The sequence below is a fragment of the Pezoporus flaviventris genome, unplaced genomic scaffold, assembly GCF_033815535.1.
Source record: "Pezoporus flaviventris isolate CSIRO_AGI_PZ_B2104156 unplaced genomic scaffold, CSIRO_AGI_Pfla_v1 ptg000045l, whole genome shotgun sequence".
Classification (NCBI taxonomy): Eukaryota; Metazoa; Chordata; class Aves; order Psittaciformes; family Psittacidae; genus Pezoporus; species Pezoporus flaviventris.
In genome coordinates, this window is record NW_026892593.1 from 1507937 (window position 1) to 1524989 (window position 17053).

Genomic DNA, 17053 nt, shown 5'->3' on the forward strand with positions numbered 1-17053 from the left:
GAACTTCTTCCTTATATCCAATCTAAACTTCCCCTGTTTAAGTTTGAACCCGTTACCCCTTGTCCTGTCACTCCAGTCCCTAATGAAGAGTCCCTCCCCAGCATCCCAGTAGGCCTCCTTCAGATACTGGAAGGCTGCTATGAGGTCTCCACGCAGCCTTCTCTTCTCCAGGCTGAACAGCCTCAACTTTCTCACCCTATCTTCATATGGGAGGTGCTCCAGCTCCCTGATCATCCTCGTGGTCCTCCTCTGGACTTGTTCCAGCAGTTCCATGTCCTTTTTATGTTGAGGACACCAGAACTGCACACAATACTCCAGGTGAGGTCTCACAAGAGCAGAGTAGAGGGGCAGGATCACCTCCTTCGACCTGCTGCTGGTCACACTCCTTTTGTTGCAGCCCATGATACGGTTGGCTTTCTGGGCTGCAAACTCACACTGAAGCCGGCTCATGTTCATTTTCTCATCGACCAACACCCCCAAGTCCTTCTCCGCAGGGCTGCTCTCAATCTCTTCTCTGCCCAACCTGTAGCTGTGCCTGGGATTGCTCCGACCCAGGTGTAGGACCTTGCACTTGGCATGGTTAAACTTCATGAGGTTGGCATCAGCCCACCTCACAAGCGTGTCAAGGTCCCTCTGGATGGCATTCCTTCCCTCCAGCGTATCAACCAAACCACACAGCTTGGTGTCATCTGCAAACTTGCTGAGGGTGCACTCAATCCCACTGTCCATGTCAGCGACAAAGATGTTGAACAAGACCGGTCCCAACACCGATCCCTGAGGGACACCACTCGTTACTGGTCTCCAGCTGGACATTGAGCCAATGACCACAACTCTTTGTGTGCGGCCATCCAGCCAGTTCTTTATCCACCGAGTGGTCCATCCATCAAATTGATGTCTCTCCAATTTAGAGGCAAGGATGTCGTGTGGGACAGTGTCGAACGCTTTACACAAGTCCAGCTAGATGACATCAACTGCTCTACCCCTGTCCATCAGTTCTGTAGCCCCATCATAGAAGGCCACCAAATTGGTCAGGGAGGATTTCCCCTTAGTGAAGCCATGCTGGCTGTCACCAAGCACCTTGTTTATCATGTGCCTTAGCATGCCTTCCAGGAGAATCTGCTCCAAGATTTTGCCAGGCACAGAGGTGAGACTGACTGGTCTGTAATTCTCTGGGTCATCCATTTTCCCCTTCTTGAAAATGGGGGTTATATTTCCCTTTTTCCAGTCATCGGGAACTTCACCTGACTGCCATGATTTTTCAAATATGATGGACAGTGGTTTAGCAACTTCATTCCTCAGCTCCTTCAGGACCCATGGATGGATTTCATCAGGTCCCACGGACTTGTGTAAGTTCAGGTTCTTAAGATGGTCTTGAACCAGATCCTCTCCTAGAGTTTGTCCAAGGCTTTCATTCTCACAGTCCCTGCGTCTGCCTTCCAAGACTTGGGTGGTGCGGTCAGAGCCTTTGCCAGTGAAGACTGAGGCAAAGAAGTCATTCAGAACCTCAGCCTTCTCCAAATCCAGGGATAGCTTCCTAAGGGGGCCTACATTGCCCCTAGTTTGTCTTTTATTTGCTACGTACCTATAGAATCCCTTCCTGTTATCCTTAACATCCCTAGCCAAGTTTAATTCTTTTAAATTTAATTTAATTCCTGTTCTAGCATTACTCCAGTTAATGGCCACTCAGGAGCCTCTGCACCATGCCAACTTCCACATCTAGGTAGCATTCTACAGATTGATAGTCTTGTGCGTAATTGACACTAATATGTCACGATTTTTTGGCTGCATTGCTTCCAAATTTGAGAAAGTTATGAGGAGGAAGGAAAAACTTTCCTGCTAGTCATCTGAAGAGACAAGTTGAAAGTTGATGGATTTTTTTAATGCATCCTTGCATACTCTTTTTTTCAGTAAGTCTGAAGTGCAGTTATCTAAATAGCTTAGGTTTAATTTGGGGCATGTTGTACATGACCATGTTAAATTGTATTTAACATATCCATAACACATGGGATTTATTCACTAGTGTTCAATGTGTGATATCAAATAGGAAATCGATAAATTGTGAAGATACCTAAACTAAACATCACAAGCAGCTGAGACATAAACAGTAGGGGAACAGTGTTATATATATTTAAGATTTTGCTTTTGATGGGCTTTCACAGGAGAAGCTCTAGAGCACGCCTGATTCCAGGCATAATTTAGATCATAAATAATCTGACTACTACTGCAAAAAAAAGCTAGCAACCATGAATCCACATCAAAGTTCTACAGAACCAAGCTTCGGAGATGTGCTTTTCTGTCATTACAGCATATACAGGGCCGTAAATACATAATTCATCTTTTTAGGACACAGCTATCAGGCTTCAGGGTACAACTTCAATGCCTATGAGTGGAGGACTCCAAAGCAGACTAGTTTGTCCCCTCCAAGCAAACCACAAAACCACCCATTTCATGATACAGGGCTGAGTGATGATGAATGGGACCGACCTACAGCAAGCAGGTAAGTTCTCATACGAGTTTCTGTTTCTGACTTATAGCTGCAGCAGTGCCTCAAAAATTAATTCTTACTGTCTGGAATGGAATTATGTTCTTCTAATGCAGCTGTAACAGCTCTTCCTTTAAATATGAGATACAGTATTTCTAGTTCATGAAACTTAATAGGGTAGATTAGTGACAGTTACAGAAGATTATGACACCAAAGCCAAGACATGTATTTATTTTGAGTTACTTCAGACAAAAAAACCCACAGCATTTATCTCTTAAGAATAAACAAACAAAAAAATTAGGACATTCCCCTGAGTAAGCATTAGGAAAAACCTTCTCTGTTTTCCACTCCACAAAAAGAAACATATAAATACCGTGGCTAAAAACAACTGGCATGTTAATCTTTTGTCTTCCATGAAAACTCTTCATTTTGGTTTGGGCAGAAATTGCAGTCATCTTCCATAAATGCTTGAGGCATCTGCAGTGATTCAGTAGGAGAACAAAGTGATCCAGGTAGAAATGTCTAGTCCAAAGCTATGGTAGTTTGCCATGCATGCATTCCTCTTCTTCCGAGAAGTAAATCTCCTTTTCAGTTAATTTCTCTGCAGGCAAAAGAATTTCCTCAGGGAAAAGTGCTTAGTTGACAGTGCTTGGAGATAGTGAAAGACCCAAATACCTCTTACTCTTCATTGTAAGAATGATCTGGCAGTGAAACCACTGCAGAAACTTGGGTAATTCCTGCCAAAGAACAGTTCTTCCTCAGACAGTCACAGAAAGATGTGCTTTTTGTACCTGTCCTCAGGACTTGCAGACATGTATGTCCTTCTTGAGAAATAGTTTCTTGGTGTAGCAGCACAATAAGCCCAAAGTCCCAGTCTGTGAGAAATTCAAGTTTAGTACTAAAGAAAACCTTTCTATATAAACATACTGGATAAGTAAATCCATAAGGTCCAGTTTGTTACCTTTCAAATACAAATCAAGGCAAAGCTTAGATGCCAGTGCTGCTTTTCAGAATCTGAATGACAGATCCTCTGGTACAGCAGATTGCCCAGTGATGTTTTATCTGGAGACAAGTCTGGCAAGGTAATAGCTAAGATATGGCCAAGTGTGAGCTCTCAGTCCATATCCAGCTCCTTTGGTCCTACTGGACAGAAGCATACTAGAAGTTTTCATAGGGTGGTAGTGGACAATACTTAATAAAGGAAATTACCATAGTTTTCTTAATACCTCCCATTCTTGGTAAGTTAATATATTTCATTTAATAGCAGCATCCTTATTCATAGTTAAAGCCCAAATATTGTTTCTCAGATGAGATGCAGCCATATATTCCAGAACAGCTAATTTTTTGCAGTAAGCTGATAATATTGATGAGCAGTGAACCAGGAAGATGGATTGTAAAATACATAGTCTTCTAAATTAAAAGCATGTACTCTACTACCATTTTAAAGCTCTATTTAACAGAAAGTATACACATTGAAGAGTCTTGTTCTAATTGTCAGTGTGACTTACAGCTGAGATATATGGCGCAAATTAAATTAATGATTATTCTTTCTGCACAAAATGGTGTATGTGACAACTGATGGTGCTCCTGTACCAAGTGCTGGGGTATTTGAGAAGGGTATGTCTGTTCTTCCAGCCTGTTATAGGAATTCCCAGGAAACCACCTCTTCTCTGCCTCTAGCTAAGTGACTTTTAAGAAAAATGTAATTTTTTCTTACCTTTGTTTTGTGTAGCACAGCTTCCAAGAATACGTGGCAACAGAAGGAGACTGAGACACTGGGAGAGAATCAAGAAAACCATTTAAAGCAAACTTCCGTAGAAAGATCAGGGGGAGAGAGCAATAGGAGCGTGAAGAAAGAGAGCAAGATGTGGAAAGGTGCCTCTGGTGGGCCAAGGAAAGGTGGGGGGCAGCTGGAAGAGTGGAATACCTCCAGGTAGGAGAACAAAGAATGCACAGCAGTGAGATCTAGCTCGACTGAGGAGGGGGCAGGAGGGGAAGAAAGGGAAAACAATTAAAATGGAAAAAAGGAGAACAGCAGGGTAAAAGCAGGTAACACATCATTAACGTGCCATTGAGTGATAATGGTATTTCAGTTGGCAAGTGAGTGAAACCAGAGAGAGCTGGAACCGCTCTGTAGCCTGCTGTCTACCTACCACTGGCAGGCAGGACCAGTCCTGCTCCAGGGAAGAAGCTTTGCACATTAAAACAATGCTTACAGGAATGAGTCTGCCCAATCCCAGAACATCCTCGAACTTCCTGAATTGAAAAAAAAAAAAAAAAAAAAAAAAAAAGCCAAAAAGACAGATAAAGTAAATTTTGTCTCTCATACAGCAATAAGAACCAAATCAGAGGCACCTGAGTCTTCATATCTGTCTCATGATCTGTCCTTCTGCCTTTTTATGCATCTGAATGTCTGATGGCTCTTTGAATAAGCATCAGAAAACCAAATACATTCATTATAGGTTAAACAGTATTTCACATGACATAAAATCAATCTCTCATGTTTCAGAGAAAATAAAAAAGCATCTAGGTGAGAAATTATTTTGGTACTTTTTTTTTTTCTGGTTCAGTGGCTCAGCTACAAATCAGTTTATTCACATAGGTGTGAATAGAGATGCAAAAGTTGAGCATTTCACACGCTGGAAGACAGGACTTAGAGAAAAAGCAGAAGAGGAGGAGAGAGCAGAAAAAGGAATTGCTTCAGCTAAAAAGAAGTCCAGACATATAGGCATCATGATTTCAGATTTCACAGAAGCTGGGGAAGAAGTGGACCTCCAGTTTCATGAAATACAGTTTTTGCTGTCACAGACAGTTGCCTCAAATAATCCTGTTCATTAACTCAAGTTCCATTTTATAGTATAATATTAGTATGCAACATAAAGGTATTGCAATGAATAAATTAGTCTATGTTCAACATTAGATATTAAACCAACTACTTAGGCTTATTGAAAAAGCCAATTTCAGAAGTCAAGGAACTTTCTAAAATCATGTTTTAAATACTTTCTTTTCTTGCCTGGGAGGAATTGCATCTGTGATCTGAGTAGGTATTCTCACCATTGCTGTACCTATTGCAATATCTTAGAAGAGACACTGATGCTAGGTGGAGAATCATTGCAGTAAGAGATGGAAAGATTGTCTGCTTGACTGGTAACTGTAAGAAAGCATCTTTGAGGCGGAGTATCATGAGCATGAAGTATCCAAGCTGCCGTCCCTTATGCTGAGCAGTTCTATTGAGAAGCTACTCTGTTAACGGTGATGCTATTCTCAGTAATACATTGTTTGACAGGCAAGGCCTCAGATGCTTCCGTAATAGTGTTTGCTCTGTTTCTGTGCAGTTAAGCACCACGAGCTGCAGCCCATGGGCAGCTGATTCAAAGCAACAGCTTGCTGCCACCAAAGGGGCAAATTCTCATTCTTCCTTTGCTCACCCTTCCCGTGTGCCTTTCCCATAACCAGCCCAGTGCAGTGCAGCAGCTCTAGTGCTTGTGGGAACCTTCATTGAGCTGATTCCCCTTGCTAAGACAGCAAAGTACTCCTGCTTCCTACACACACACACACACACACACACACATACACTGTAATGCTGTCCCGTTGGGCTGTGTTGCTGCAGTCAATATTTGGTAGGTTTTATCAGACTTCTTTTGTTGGGCAACTAACCAAGCATTGCAGTCACCACCATCTTGGTCAAGAGTGCCAATGTAAGTCCTCAGTCTGCTTATGAAATACCAAAGACCTAAGTCTCCATGCAAGAGAGTTGCATCCTGAAAGTTTCTCTGTTTGTTTGTGTATGAAATAACTGGAGCAGTTTCTGTGACAGCAGTCAGGGGGGCTAAATTTGGTAACAGTAAATGAAGCTTAGGCTGAAAGAACCAGGTAAAAATCACTGACATTCCTCTTTTGCAAACTCTGTTGCAAAAGTGAGGGCTCTTTTCATGTTCCCTGGGAGAAGCCTCTGAGGTTGAAAGGTTTTACTGCAGATACTCATTGCACAGAGCAGCTCTGCACACAGCTACTGGTTGATTCATTAATTTTTTTAGGGAGGTCCCAGTTCTAATCCAGTAAAAATGTGCACTGAATTGTTCTTGGAATCCATTTATCTCCTTACGGAATACGTCGTTGCTCAGATGGTGCTCACAACTGCCAGGTTACGAGAAGCCTTGTCTGTCACATGCTCTGCATGTCCATCCAGCCTCTCCTGGTCCATGACTCTTCCCCACTCTTCTGCCGTAAGGTTCTGTCATTCGAGTTGCAGTCTGTGGCAAGGCATGTGTGTGAAATATACTTTTGAGGGAAAAAGAAGTCCACATTTTTTTAACCTCTCATTGTAAATCTAGCTTCACAGGTACCCATGATAACACCGAGGCTGACCAGGAGGAAAATTTCTGGTCTCAGGCTCTGGAGGATTTAGAGACCTGTGGCCAGTCAGGAATTCTGAGGGAACTAGAGGTAGAACAATCTTAACCTTTCTTTCCAATTGTAGAGAAATAAAATGGTTTTGGTTTGGCTTACATTCATTTTATTTTCTCCTTTTTTTTCTTTTAAGTTTCACTAATCACACCAGTTCATTTAAAAGCTTTAACCCCTCTCCACAGGACAAGGCTGACAGGCGTCTGTGTTTGAGAAACATGACTCTCTTGGTACCTACCCTTTACCTTTGTATTTTCGCTTGTGCAGCTGCCTCCCCCGCCCCTAACCAGAGCTCTTTTCTTTTGTACAATGCAACCAAAATTCTATAAACGTGTTCACCCCAGAGCTTTTGACTTGCAGCTTCTGCTGTGCATAACCATTGATGCTGCCTGCACAGGCAGCAGATGTCGCAGAACTCTGAAGTGGGCATAGCCTTCCTGCAGCAATGCATCCCGTTCTCTGACAGACGCTTTATGCAGCTTTTCTTAGCATGTTGTAGGTTGTCTTTTAAATTGAAACTTAATTTGATTAAGATGAACATAAAAGAAAATCAGCTTTTCAAAACGTTCCCCTATGATCTTACCTCTCTGCAAAAAAACCTGCTAACGTCTTACAGCAAATTTTTCATTATGTAACAAATTTTCACATTTCATCCTGAAGTCAATTGCAAATATAACCATGTTTCACATTAGATCATGAGGGGGATAAAAGGGGGAGGGAACAGAGACAGAGTACCTTTGAGTCTTATTTTCCTAATGACCTTCTCTCTGAGTTGTCTAATCAGAACAATTAAGAGGACTCTGCCACTGAAAGCTGTGGAATGAAAGGTCCTAAAATATTTTCTTTTATGTTCTTTCAAATTCCTGGAGCTGCAAACCTGGCAGAATCTCATTTTCATTTTTATGTTCTATAAAGTCCTTTAGCAGCCAGGAGGAATGTGAATGGCGTAACTGGGTGAAAGATTTTCAGTCCAGATTAATTTACTCCTTCAGATTTATGTCTTTTGTATCGCACGTATGGGTAGCAAAACGTGATTCTCACGTATTTGTTATTGCAAACCAGAGAAATATAGGAGAAAATGTTATACTGGTTTAATTCCATAGTTAGATATGGCTCACTACCACAGGCTTCTCTCACAATTTTCAATATTCAGAGCACAATAAAAGGATGTGGAAATAGATAATTCTGAAATGGAAATAGATCATTCATGCCTACAGAATTCAGTTACTTCAACATGTCCAATTTTCCCCAGCCTTTCCCAGAAGTGAGAACTGTAGATGCTGTATAGTTTATAGCATCGCCCTGTTCAGAGCCCACAGCTCTGGAAAGAAAGCAAAACTTACTCAGTATGACAGGATGCTGAGAATAGTGATGCCTCTATTTTATGAAGTGCCATTATGTAGTCAAGGACTCCTTATCATTCTTTATTTCAAGGTCTTCAGCCAAAGAGCAAAGAAAACTGTTGTTTGCCAAGTCCTCTGGATGCTTTTGCTCCATCAGGCAGTAATATCAGTCATTACCGAGCACAAGAAAGACTGTAAAGAGGCTACAATATATTATGTCATAGTGAAAGCAGTGCTGGAGCTGGGAGAAAGAAGGGTGACAGACATGCTCACCAGGGTCAAAAGAAAACAGTTATTTGCCTGTCTTCCCCTTATTTTTTTCCTCCTTTCATTTTTACTTCTCATTTTCCAGCAGGCCGCCTGCATCCCATCCCTGTCAGAGTTCAGGCTATGGCCTTTTAATTTCCCTTTTCACTTGTCCATCAGCACCAGGGAGAATAAGTAGGAAATGCAGTGTACCCTATCCCAGCAGTGCTAGGTCTGTATGGTGGCTGTGCCAAAGCACATTTGCCTCCCACTCCCCAGAGCAGAAAGTTTTTCACAGGGAGGAGGCTCCTTGCTGTGCACAGGTGCTTTTCATGTCAGTCCATTCAACCCAATGGATGAGATGACTCCTGCTGTTGTCTTTCAGGATTTCACCCTCCTTATATTCTTGCATCTAACATAAAAGGCTAGGTTTGACTGAGATTAAAAACTGGCAGTCAGGCTGCAGCTTGTATCCCTGCAGCATTAGTGCTGAGCTAAGGCACTCTTGCAGTATGCATGTTATGCAGAGTTTCTTTCCAGGCAGGGAGTGAGCTTACCTGCATTGAGCTTTCCTTGGCCTGGGATGGTATCCAGGCATGCTCGGTGCCAGTGCTGGCTCCAGAGCCGCCTACATACTCTGCTGACTCACATTTTATAACTTGCACACACAGCCTGAATTGTAAATGCCTTCCTATAACTCCAATTCTAACAAATGCAATTATGCCACAACTCAAATGTCTTTTTACTTACATGTAAAACATTTGTAAAACAAGCAATTCAGCTACACACTCTTCAGTCTGCCAGGGGACTAGCTTTCAAGCATAGCTATTTAGTGCTCAGTATTTTAGTTTGAAATGCCATCTGAAAACTTTTGCCCATAGGGTTCTGTTATTGTTGTTGTGTTTTGCTGTGGTCCTTTGTTTTATAGTGACTTGCAAGCAGATTGAACATCTATCCTCTTGCCTTTTGCTGTGCCCTGAGTGACTGTGTTTTAACAAAGAATAGAGACTCTTTTTCTACTGCTGTGAATTAACTGCTTACCTAACCCACATTCTGTGTTAAATATTAACCTCTTCATTAATGCTCTAGGCCACAATTATGTCAGGAAGTACAATGAGTTTGAATCATGAAAACCCACAACCTCGTAACCAGCTGGGAAGACAAGCCAGCTTCCAGGAAAGAAGTACTGTAAGGCCACATTACAGTCAAGCTACTCGTAGCAACACATTGCCATCAGATGTGGGGAGAAAGTCCATGGTTCTGAGAAAAATTAAGCAAGAAATGAAAGAAATCATGTCACCAACTCCTGTGGAGTTACACAAGGTCTGTAATTTTTCTTCTGACAGCTTTGAAATAATATATTCAGTATAGGGAATTTAATTCTATGGCAATGCAGTAAGCACTTTTTATAATGACTCCACAGATGTAATTTGGGGGCCATGCATATTAGTTCTTACACATTAATGATACATCCTTGTGGGGGAAACTAACAAATAAAATGCATCCTTGTCTACTATTTTGTTTTACAATAAATCCTCAAAAGGGACTACTCTTTTGCAGGGAGCATCCACGGGTAATTTGAATTGACAATTCCAATAACTCATCTCTGCAAAATGTGTTCATTAAGAAAGCAAAGTTTAATTTCTAGGAAATACATTTCTTTAGGAAATTACTCAAGAGGGTTTGGGGCTCCCATTGGTCCTTTTTCAAATTAACACTCATTTTGAATCAAATACATGAGACTCAATGTACATAATATTGAATGTTATTTCAAATTAGCTATTCCGTCTCTTCTCTTTGTAATTCCTTTGCTCTAAAAGGATAAATAATCTTCAGTCTATGCAACTTTTCATGGCTCAAGGCTGTCAAAATCACCTGGTGATTGGCCTCTCTGCAGCCCAAGTACCGGATAAAGTATCTTTAGATGTGCGCAGCAAACACCCTGCTCGTTTAAATTTCAAGTCCAGTGAGGTCATAATAGCAACCAGTTTCCAAAACTTTTGGGGACATTATAATGCTTTTCTCCTTGATGGCAATGAGGATCCTGTCTCCTGCACCCATCTTCCTCTTAAAGGTCTGAGAACTTCCCAGAAAGGAGGCAAAAGTATGGAGAAATACCACTAAGAGGTTGTTGTTCTTAAGAGAGTTGGTTTGGTTTCTAGTGCCTGTGGGTTTGACTGAGTTTAGGTTGTAGTTCATTCAGTTTCATTCAGCGAGGTAAGGACTCATTGAGTAAGGGCTAAATGAATGTTTAAAGAAGGTAGTAGGGAGTGGATTTTACATATGGCAAATTAATCCACTGCCAATGTAAACAATCAGTAGGATGCGTTGTGATAGTTTTAAGGTATTCATATTTCCAGCTTGATATGAAGTGATTAATGGTGTTAGTTACTGTGCTTACATTTCCTGAATGGTGAAAAAATGTGGGATGTAAACCAAAACTACACCAGTAGGCATTTCACAGAGTGCTCATGTTTAGCAAAGGCACAGTTTTCTCCTGTGAATTATAAAACCAGCCTTTCATGATGGATAAAATAGATCTTTTCCTGAAAAGGAGCAGTCAGATTTTATTAATGAATCAGTATTCTATGATAGCTGCTACCTCTTAAAGAGTCCTGGGCAGTACAAAATACCCTGTCCTTGAGCTTTCTCTCTCTTCAGTTGCCTATCTTTTAAGATTGCTGTGACCTTCTGTTTTTGATGACTTCCAGGTTTTTTTCAGACAATATATCCACTTTTCCCCTCTCTCCTGAGTTGATGCTATACGTATTTTCCTAAGAGATCTTGCTGTTGGGCCGCTGGTGAGACAACCAGCGAAATACAAACTGGTTTTGGAAAACTGTGATGGTATAAATAGTCTTTGAAATGCGAGCTAAGACACGGCTTGCCTAAGACCTACCTCAGTAAGACCTTCAAGCGTGTACTTGTCTGCATGCTGCTGAGGTTTCCCAGTTTCTTCTGCAGGACAGGTCAGGTACCTTGTTACTGCCTCAGTGCGATGAGCCTGCACGCCTGTTGAGTCAGGGCCCATGTGCACTGTAGCTCAGAGTTCATACCTGAAGTCTGATTGCAGAAAATGGGTTAGCTAAGGTCGATGTTCCACTGGTTTTTCATAACTTGATTGTGAGAGAGCAAGAATGTAAGATTCTACCAAAGGAAAAGCCATTAAAATGAAATGTATCAATGGCCGGCCTGGCTGTATGGGCTGAAAGACTGAGACCAGATGAGAATTGCTCAGGCTACAAACACAGATGAGTAAGTCTAATGGAACAGCATGGAGAGCAGATTGCATTGCTAGCTTGTCCTCCTCAGCTATACACCTGTCAGAAAGGTGACACAGCCCCGAGGATTATTTTGCTGAAAGCTGCAAACTTTGCAGCAAGTTAAGCTGAATCCTTCACTGCTCTTTCTTACTTCACAGCATTACGTTCACCAAATGTGTACTTGAACTGTCTTTGTCCTGAGGATGCTAGGATTGGGATAAGTGTCGTGCAGATCTCTTCAAACGTTTGTTCTAGATGGTTTAATAAGTAACGTTTAATTTAGCTGGAGAACATATTGCTGTATCAGTACCCAAATTAATGAATGTCTTTAATTGGTTTTATCTACCTAGGTAATCATACAGATTAATATTTTTCTAAAAATCACAGCGGAGCATTTTTGTTAAAGTTTCATAGAGCACACGTTCCTCTGAGAGCAAAAATACGAACTAGATATCACATAATTTTTCAATATTATTACTGCAAGTAGTCATTAACCTAAAATCACAGTCAGGTAAAATACCTTAATAGCTGATCTGTGCAAGATGTATGAATTTAAATTAAGCATTTTCCTATAGAATTGAGAGGGAGAAGAGGCATAAAAACAGATTCAAAATGTGTAAGCGTGTCTTTTAAATTTGTAACTATTTAATTGCTTATGAAATATGAATGAACTTCCCATTTCAGCTTTCTTTTTCCCTTAGGCTCCTGATGTAAATTGAAAAGTCTAACAAACTGCCCATAATGGAGATTTTGCTATCAAGATCAAACCTTCTGAACAGTTGTGATCAGAAATACACATAAACCAGCACGATTTTACCAGGTGTTGTGTGAATTGACTGTGAATTGACTGTGCTACTGGCTAGTGAAGATGAGAAACTTGAGTGGTAGGGCTTTGCCCATACCTGTTATTAACTAAAAACCTGGCTATTCCAGATAGTGAGGTTTTTACTCTGCAATTCTCTTTGAAGAATACATGCTGCCCCAAAAAGAATTGCCCCCAAAATTATAACCTGTATATGCAAAAGAAAATGCTGTGCAGATGACTTGCACCTAAGTAATGTGATAGCTAAATCTCAGCCTCATCCCTTAAGTGAATAACTCTCAGTTTCTTTAATTTCCAAGCTCCTGTCAAATAACCCAGAAGTCAAGAGAAGACAGCCATATAGGAAACAGTTTTTAAAAATATTCTAGGATCTGTAGATCTGAAGAACCACCGAAATGAGGAGATATTTTGATATGTAACAGTTGCAATTGCAGGGTAGTAATTCCCTTCCAGAGTGCTCAGCCCATATAAATCAGGAATGTCCAACCTGAACAATTAGGGGGGCAATACAAGACATTTAGATGCTCAAGTTCTGCTCCCCTCCTGTCACACACCCACCCCCAACTGCAGTACTTCCCACTGTCCCCCTACAGCAAAATTCCGCTTTTATGCCCCTTTTTGCAGTATTCCTTTTACTGAGTTACAAGCTGGGCATGAAGTAGTGTGTGCATTATTAGAGACAAGCTAAAGTGAGCTAATGTGGAATGGCACTTCCTGTAGATCTGTAGAGTAGAATTTGTATGTATTTCATTTTAGGCCACTCACTAAAACCAGGGAAAAAGCAAGTGTCTTAGAAACATACAAATGGGACCACTATCTTTAGTACACACAGAATTATTCTCTACTACAACTTTTCTTTGATAAGGTCTGGACTGTAATAGAGTGTACAGTTTGGAGTCTGAAAATTAAAGAAGGATGCTGACCTACTGAACAGAGTCCAGAGAAAAACAAACCTTGTTTCACATCACTGCAGTGAAAGAGAGAATAAAGTGACCTTCTTCTCTGTGGACAGGCAGCTTAACTCTCAGCAAGGGTGAAAACATCTGAAGCACTGGAAGGGATTACTGTAATAGACTGTGGAGTCTCCATCACTGGAGATCTTAAAAAGCAGGACAGACGAATGTCTCTCAGAAATCTGTTAGATGCAGTTGACCCTCCTGTAGGTCAAGAGTCCTGAAGAGCGCCCTGTTTCATATGCTTTTGTAGTTCACGCGAGATTGAATCCAACTCCATTCAACTCCAGTGCCTGAAGGAAGAGGAAAGGGAAAAGGAGCAAGTGGAAAGGGGAAATTGCTTTGAAAAATGGTGCCATCTGTGCTAGAAGAAGACACAGTATTTTAACTCTTCTCCTCTTATGCACTGTATCACATCTTTATTTTTCAAGGCTTCTTTAAGAAGCAATTAACATGAAGCACTCCTATCCTTTGTGACAGTGAGGAAAAAAAGTTACCTCATTGGAAGATAGTTTGTGTCTTGGGTCCAGTGCTAATTATTTTTCATTCCTGCACACAAATGTGTCAAAATGTATCTCCCTCCTTTATTTAGTAGAATCGTAATCTTAAAGCACTTTCATAGAGGCTTCAAACGTATTTCACATCAAAGCCATATTAAACATGCTATGATACAACAAACAAAAGCCTCTCTCTGTTGATAACAAATTATCATAAGTTTCCCAGAGTCCTGCTGGTACAGCAGCCGTTGATACAAACTAAAATCATTCGATTATGAATCATTTTGAATTTGCCAATAGGTTTTTTTTAGTAGTTGAAATGCTCATTGACTCCTAAAATTCATGCTGAGATGGAGGAATTACGACTTCCATCACAAAGTTACTTTGGAGGAAGATGGGAGAAAAGCCAGCAAAGACCTTAAACATAGCAGTGCCTGGCAAGTTTCAACTGACAGCTCAGACAGAAAAGTCACAGGCAGGGAGAAAGCCTTCAGCTCCGTTATGGGGACTTTAGGTGTGCCTTCCTTCTTGGCTGTGCCGTACAGAGCAAGAAAAACAAGGGAAGTTGAGGAACTGGTATAAAGTAAGGGATGAATACCGTGTGTGGGTATTTGTGCTTACCTTGGCATGAGACAGAGGTGTTTTCACAGCACCCCAACAGTGAATGCACCACCACCACATCTACAGATACAGCAGTGCTAATGTTGCAGCAGTTGGCATTGTATCTCACTTCTCCCAGCTGTTTCCCAGGATAGGTATCAAACTTACTTAGGGAGTCTGTTTTCATTATGGTTAAAGCAGTACTGGTACACCAGTAAAGCCAAGTCAAGTCAAGAAAACTGAAACAAAACAGGGAAAAACAAACAAACCACACACACACACAAAAAAAAACAAACACCAAAACCCACAAATTAAAAAAATACTACCAAACAAAATCCCAAGCCAACTATTTGTATCCCTCATTCCTGTTTAGAGACAGCCTTGTCTGTTCTTGCTTACCTTTTTACATAGCAGTCAAGGCAGGGTCTCAGCAGCTTTCTGAAGGCACCACTAACCAGCACTGTGCTCCGGCACTGCTGCACCTTGGCATTCTTCTATGAAGTACCAATCAAGTCCTCAGCAGCCCGATCTGAATTTGGGCTTGGCCTGCCTCGAGCAGGAGGTTAAACATAGAGACTTCCCGAAGTCCCTTCAATTTGAATGATTCTGTAAGTCAAGAAACACCAGAAAGGAATTCAGCAGCTGGCACACGCAAGGATGCAGCACATAGAGTGTTACTAGTACTGAACCATTATAAAATTACAATGCATTAATTAATGGTGTCGTTTTATCCACCAAGGTATGGTAAAACCAGTATTTTGAACCCAAAGTGACATAAAGCTATAGGAGTAACAGCTTGATTTTGATTGTGTGACTGTATTTGCACACACATTTTGTGCCAGCACTGATGTCAGTTGCATGTCATGCCAGTGACTCATACAACTTACTTGCATAGGTCTGTACTCCTGATGTGAGAAAGAAGCAAGAAAAAGTAAACACCTCACAGAAATAAAAACCTCAGCGTGCCACATACCTAGACAGAAGTCCCTGAATCTTTATCAAATAACTGAATTCACAGAGCTACCTGTGAGGACTTGCTCTTTGAACACACCTGCAAAACCTTCTCCTAACTGCTGTATTAACTTCTGTTTCCTGCTTTTGAATGACCATCTCATGGCTGTGTAAGAACACTGCCTGCAAGCTCTTTTAGAAGGAGCCTCATTTGTATTTTAACAGATTGCATTACAACTCTTGTACTGAGCACTTTTGAGATTGGCCTTTACAGGGTGGACCATTGCCTAGCCAAAACCATGCTAGCAAAGACTTACAGTACCAGTAGTGTTTATGACTGCTGGAAGTTTTGGAAGACATGACATTGATTAATTGGTTGAAGCCAGGTCGTGATCCCTGAAGCAAAGCTAAACCTAATCTTTTACTCAGATTCTGGCAACTGGAGAATAGGGTAGCAAAAATACTAAGACTCAACAAATTATACCAAAAAAGGTGGGCTGAATACCACAAAATTCCAGTTGATGAGCAGAAGTGAGAAGGGCTTTTTGTTACTGAAGAATAAGGTGGCTTCTGATATAATGTCAAAATGGGGACAACTGTAACACTGTAAGTACCAAACAGTAGGTAAGTGATCTCTCTAATGTGGAAAAAAAAACCTTACCAAAACCGTCCTAGGAAAAAAGCCCACCTAATGCTCATAGAAATGTAGACAAATGTTTTTGTTTTCCCTTCTCATCATGTCCATCACCTCCACAGGTAACTTTGTACAAGGACTCAGATGGAGAAGACTTTGGGTTCAGTGTCTCAGATGGTTTACTGGAGAAAGGAGTGTATGTTAAAAACATTCGACCAGCTGGCCCTGGCGATTTGGGAGGTTTAAAACCATACGATAGGCTTTTACAGGTAAGGCTTCTGGCACCACACAGGTTTATGAATGAAGAGACATGACATACATATGATGTTGTACAAACATTTATAACCACCACGCTGCAGGGTGTTTGGGTGTCTGCCCTATGCAGATGTAGAAAACTGCATGAAGCATTTTCATTGCTTATTTGGAACAGCCTTATTATCTACATCACTTACTGTATTTTAAATTATTGAGTACTGAAATATTAAAAGTACAAAGCACTCTTGTATTTCTGCTGGGAAAAGATTTGTGTAGGGGGATGGGATGAAAGACAAATGATCATGATCACTCTGTGCCACAGGCTGCGTAAATCACTTTACCTCAGTAAGAAAAGGCTGCACTTTGTGGTGACGGGCTTTTCTGCAGCAGCACGAGGGCTAGACTTTCTGTGAAGTCATCATAGACAAATTCTCTCAGAATGTTAGGTGTTTCAGAGCTCCACAGGAGACACAAATGCTCACAGGAAAACTGGAATTCCCCAGGACGTTTCCAGACAGATTTGTAATTTTTGCTGTCCTTGATACAGACTTGACAATTGCTTCTGTGTTTGATCCAGGTTTTTGACTGACATAGTTGGA

The 17053-nt window shown here is 41.1% G+C and overlaps 1 protein-coding gene across 17 annotated transcripts in view; it reads left to right on the top strand.

Annotated features, from left to right (window-relative positions):
* GRIP1 (glutamate receptor interacting protein 1) overlaps window positions 1–17053 on the top strand; it is a 366320-nt gene that overhangs the window by 347028 nt on the left and 2239 nt on the right. For 12 of the 17 annotated variants that reach the window (XM_061467161.1, XM_061467157.1, XM_061467163.1 and 9 more), the window contains 5 exons: window positions 2344–2497; window positions 4215–4415; window positions 6817–6928; window positions 9568–9801; window positions 16322–16468. In XM_061467161.1, coding sequence (XP_061323145.1) covers window positions 2344–2497; window positions 4215–4415; window positions 6817–6928; window positions 9568–9801; window positions 16322–16468 — 848 coding nt within the window. Of the gene's footprint in view, window positions 1–2343; window positions 2498–4214; window positions 4416–6816; window positions 6929–7074; window positions 7120–9567; window positions 9802–16321; window positions 16469–17053 lie in introns of those variants that run through there. The other 5 variants (XM_061467172.1, XM_061467173.1, XM_061467165.1 and 2 more) reach the window with 4 other exon arrangements.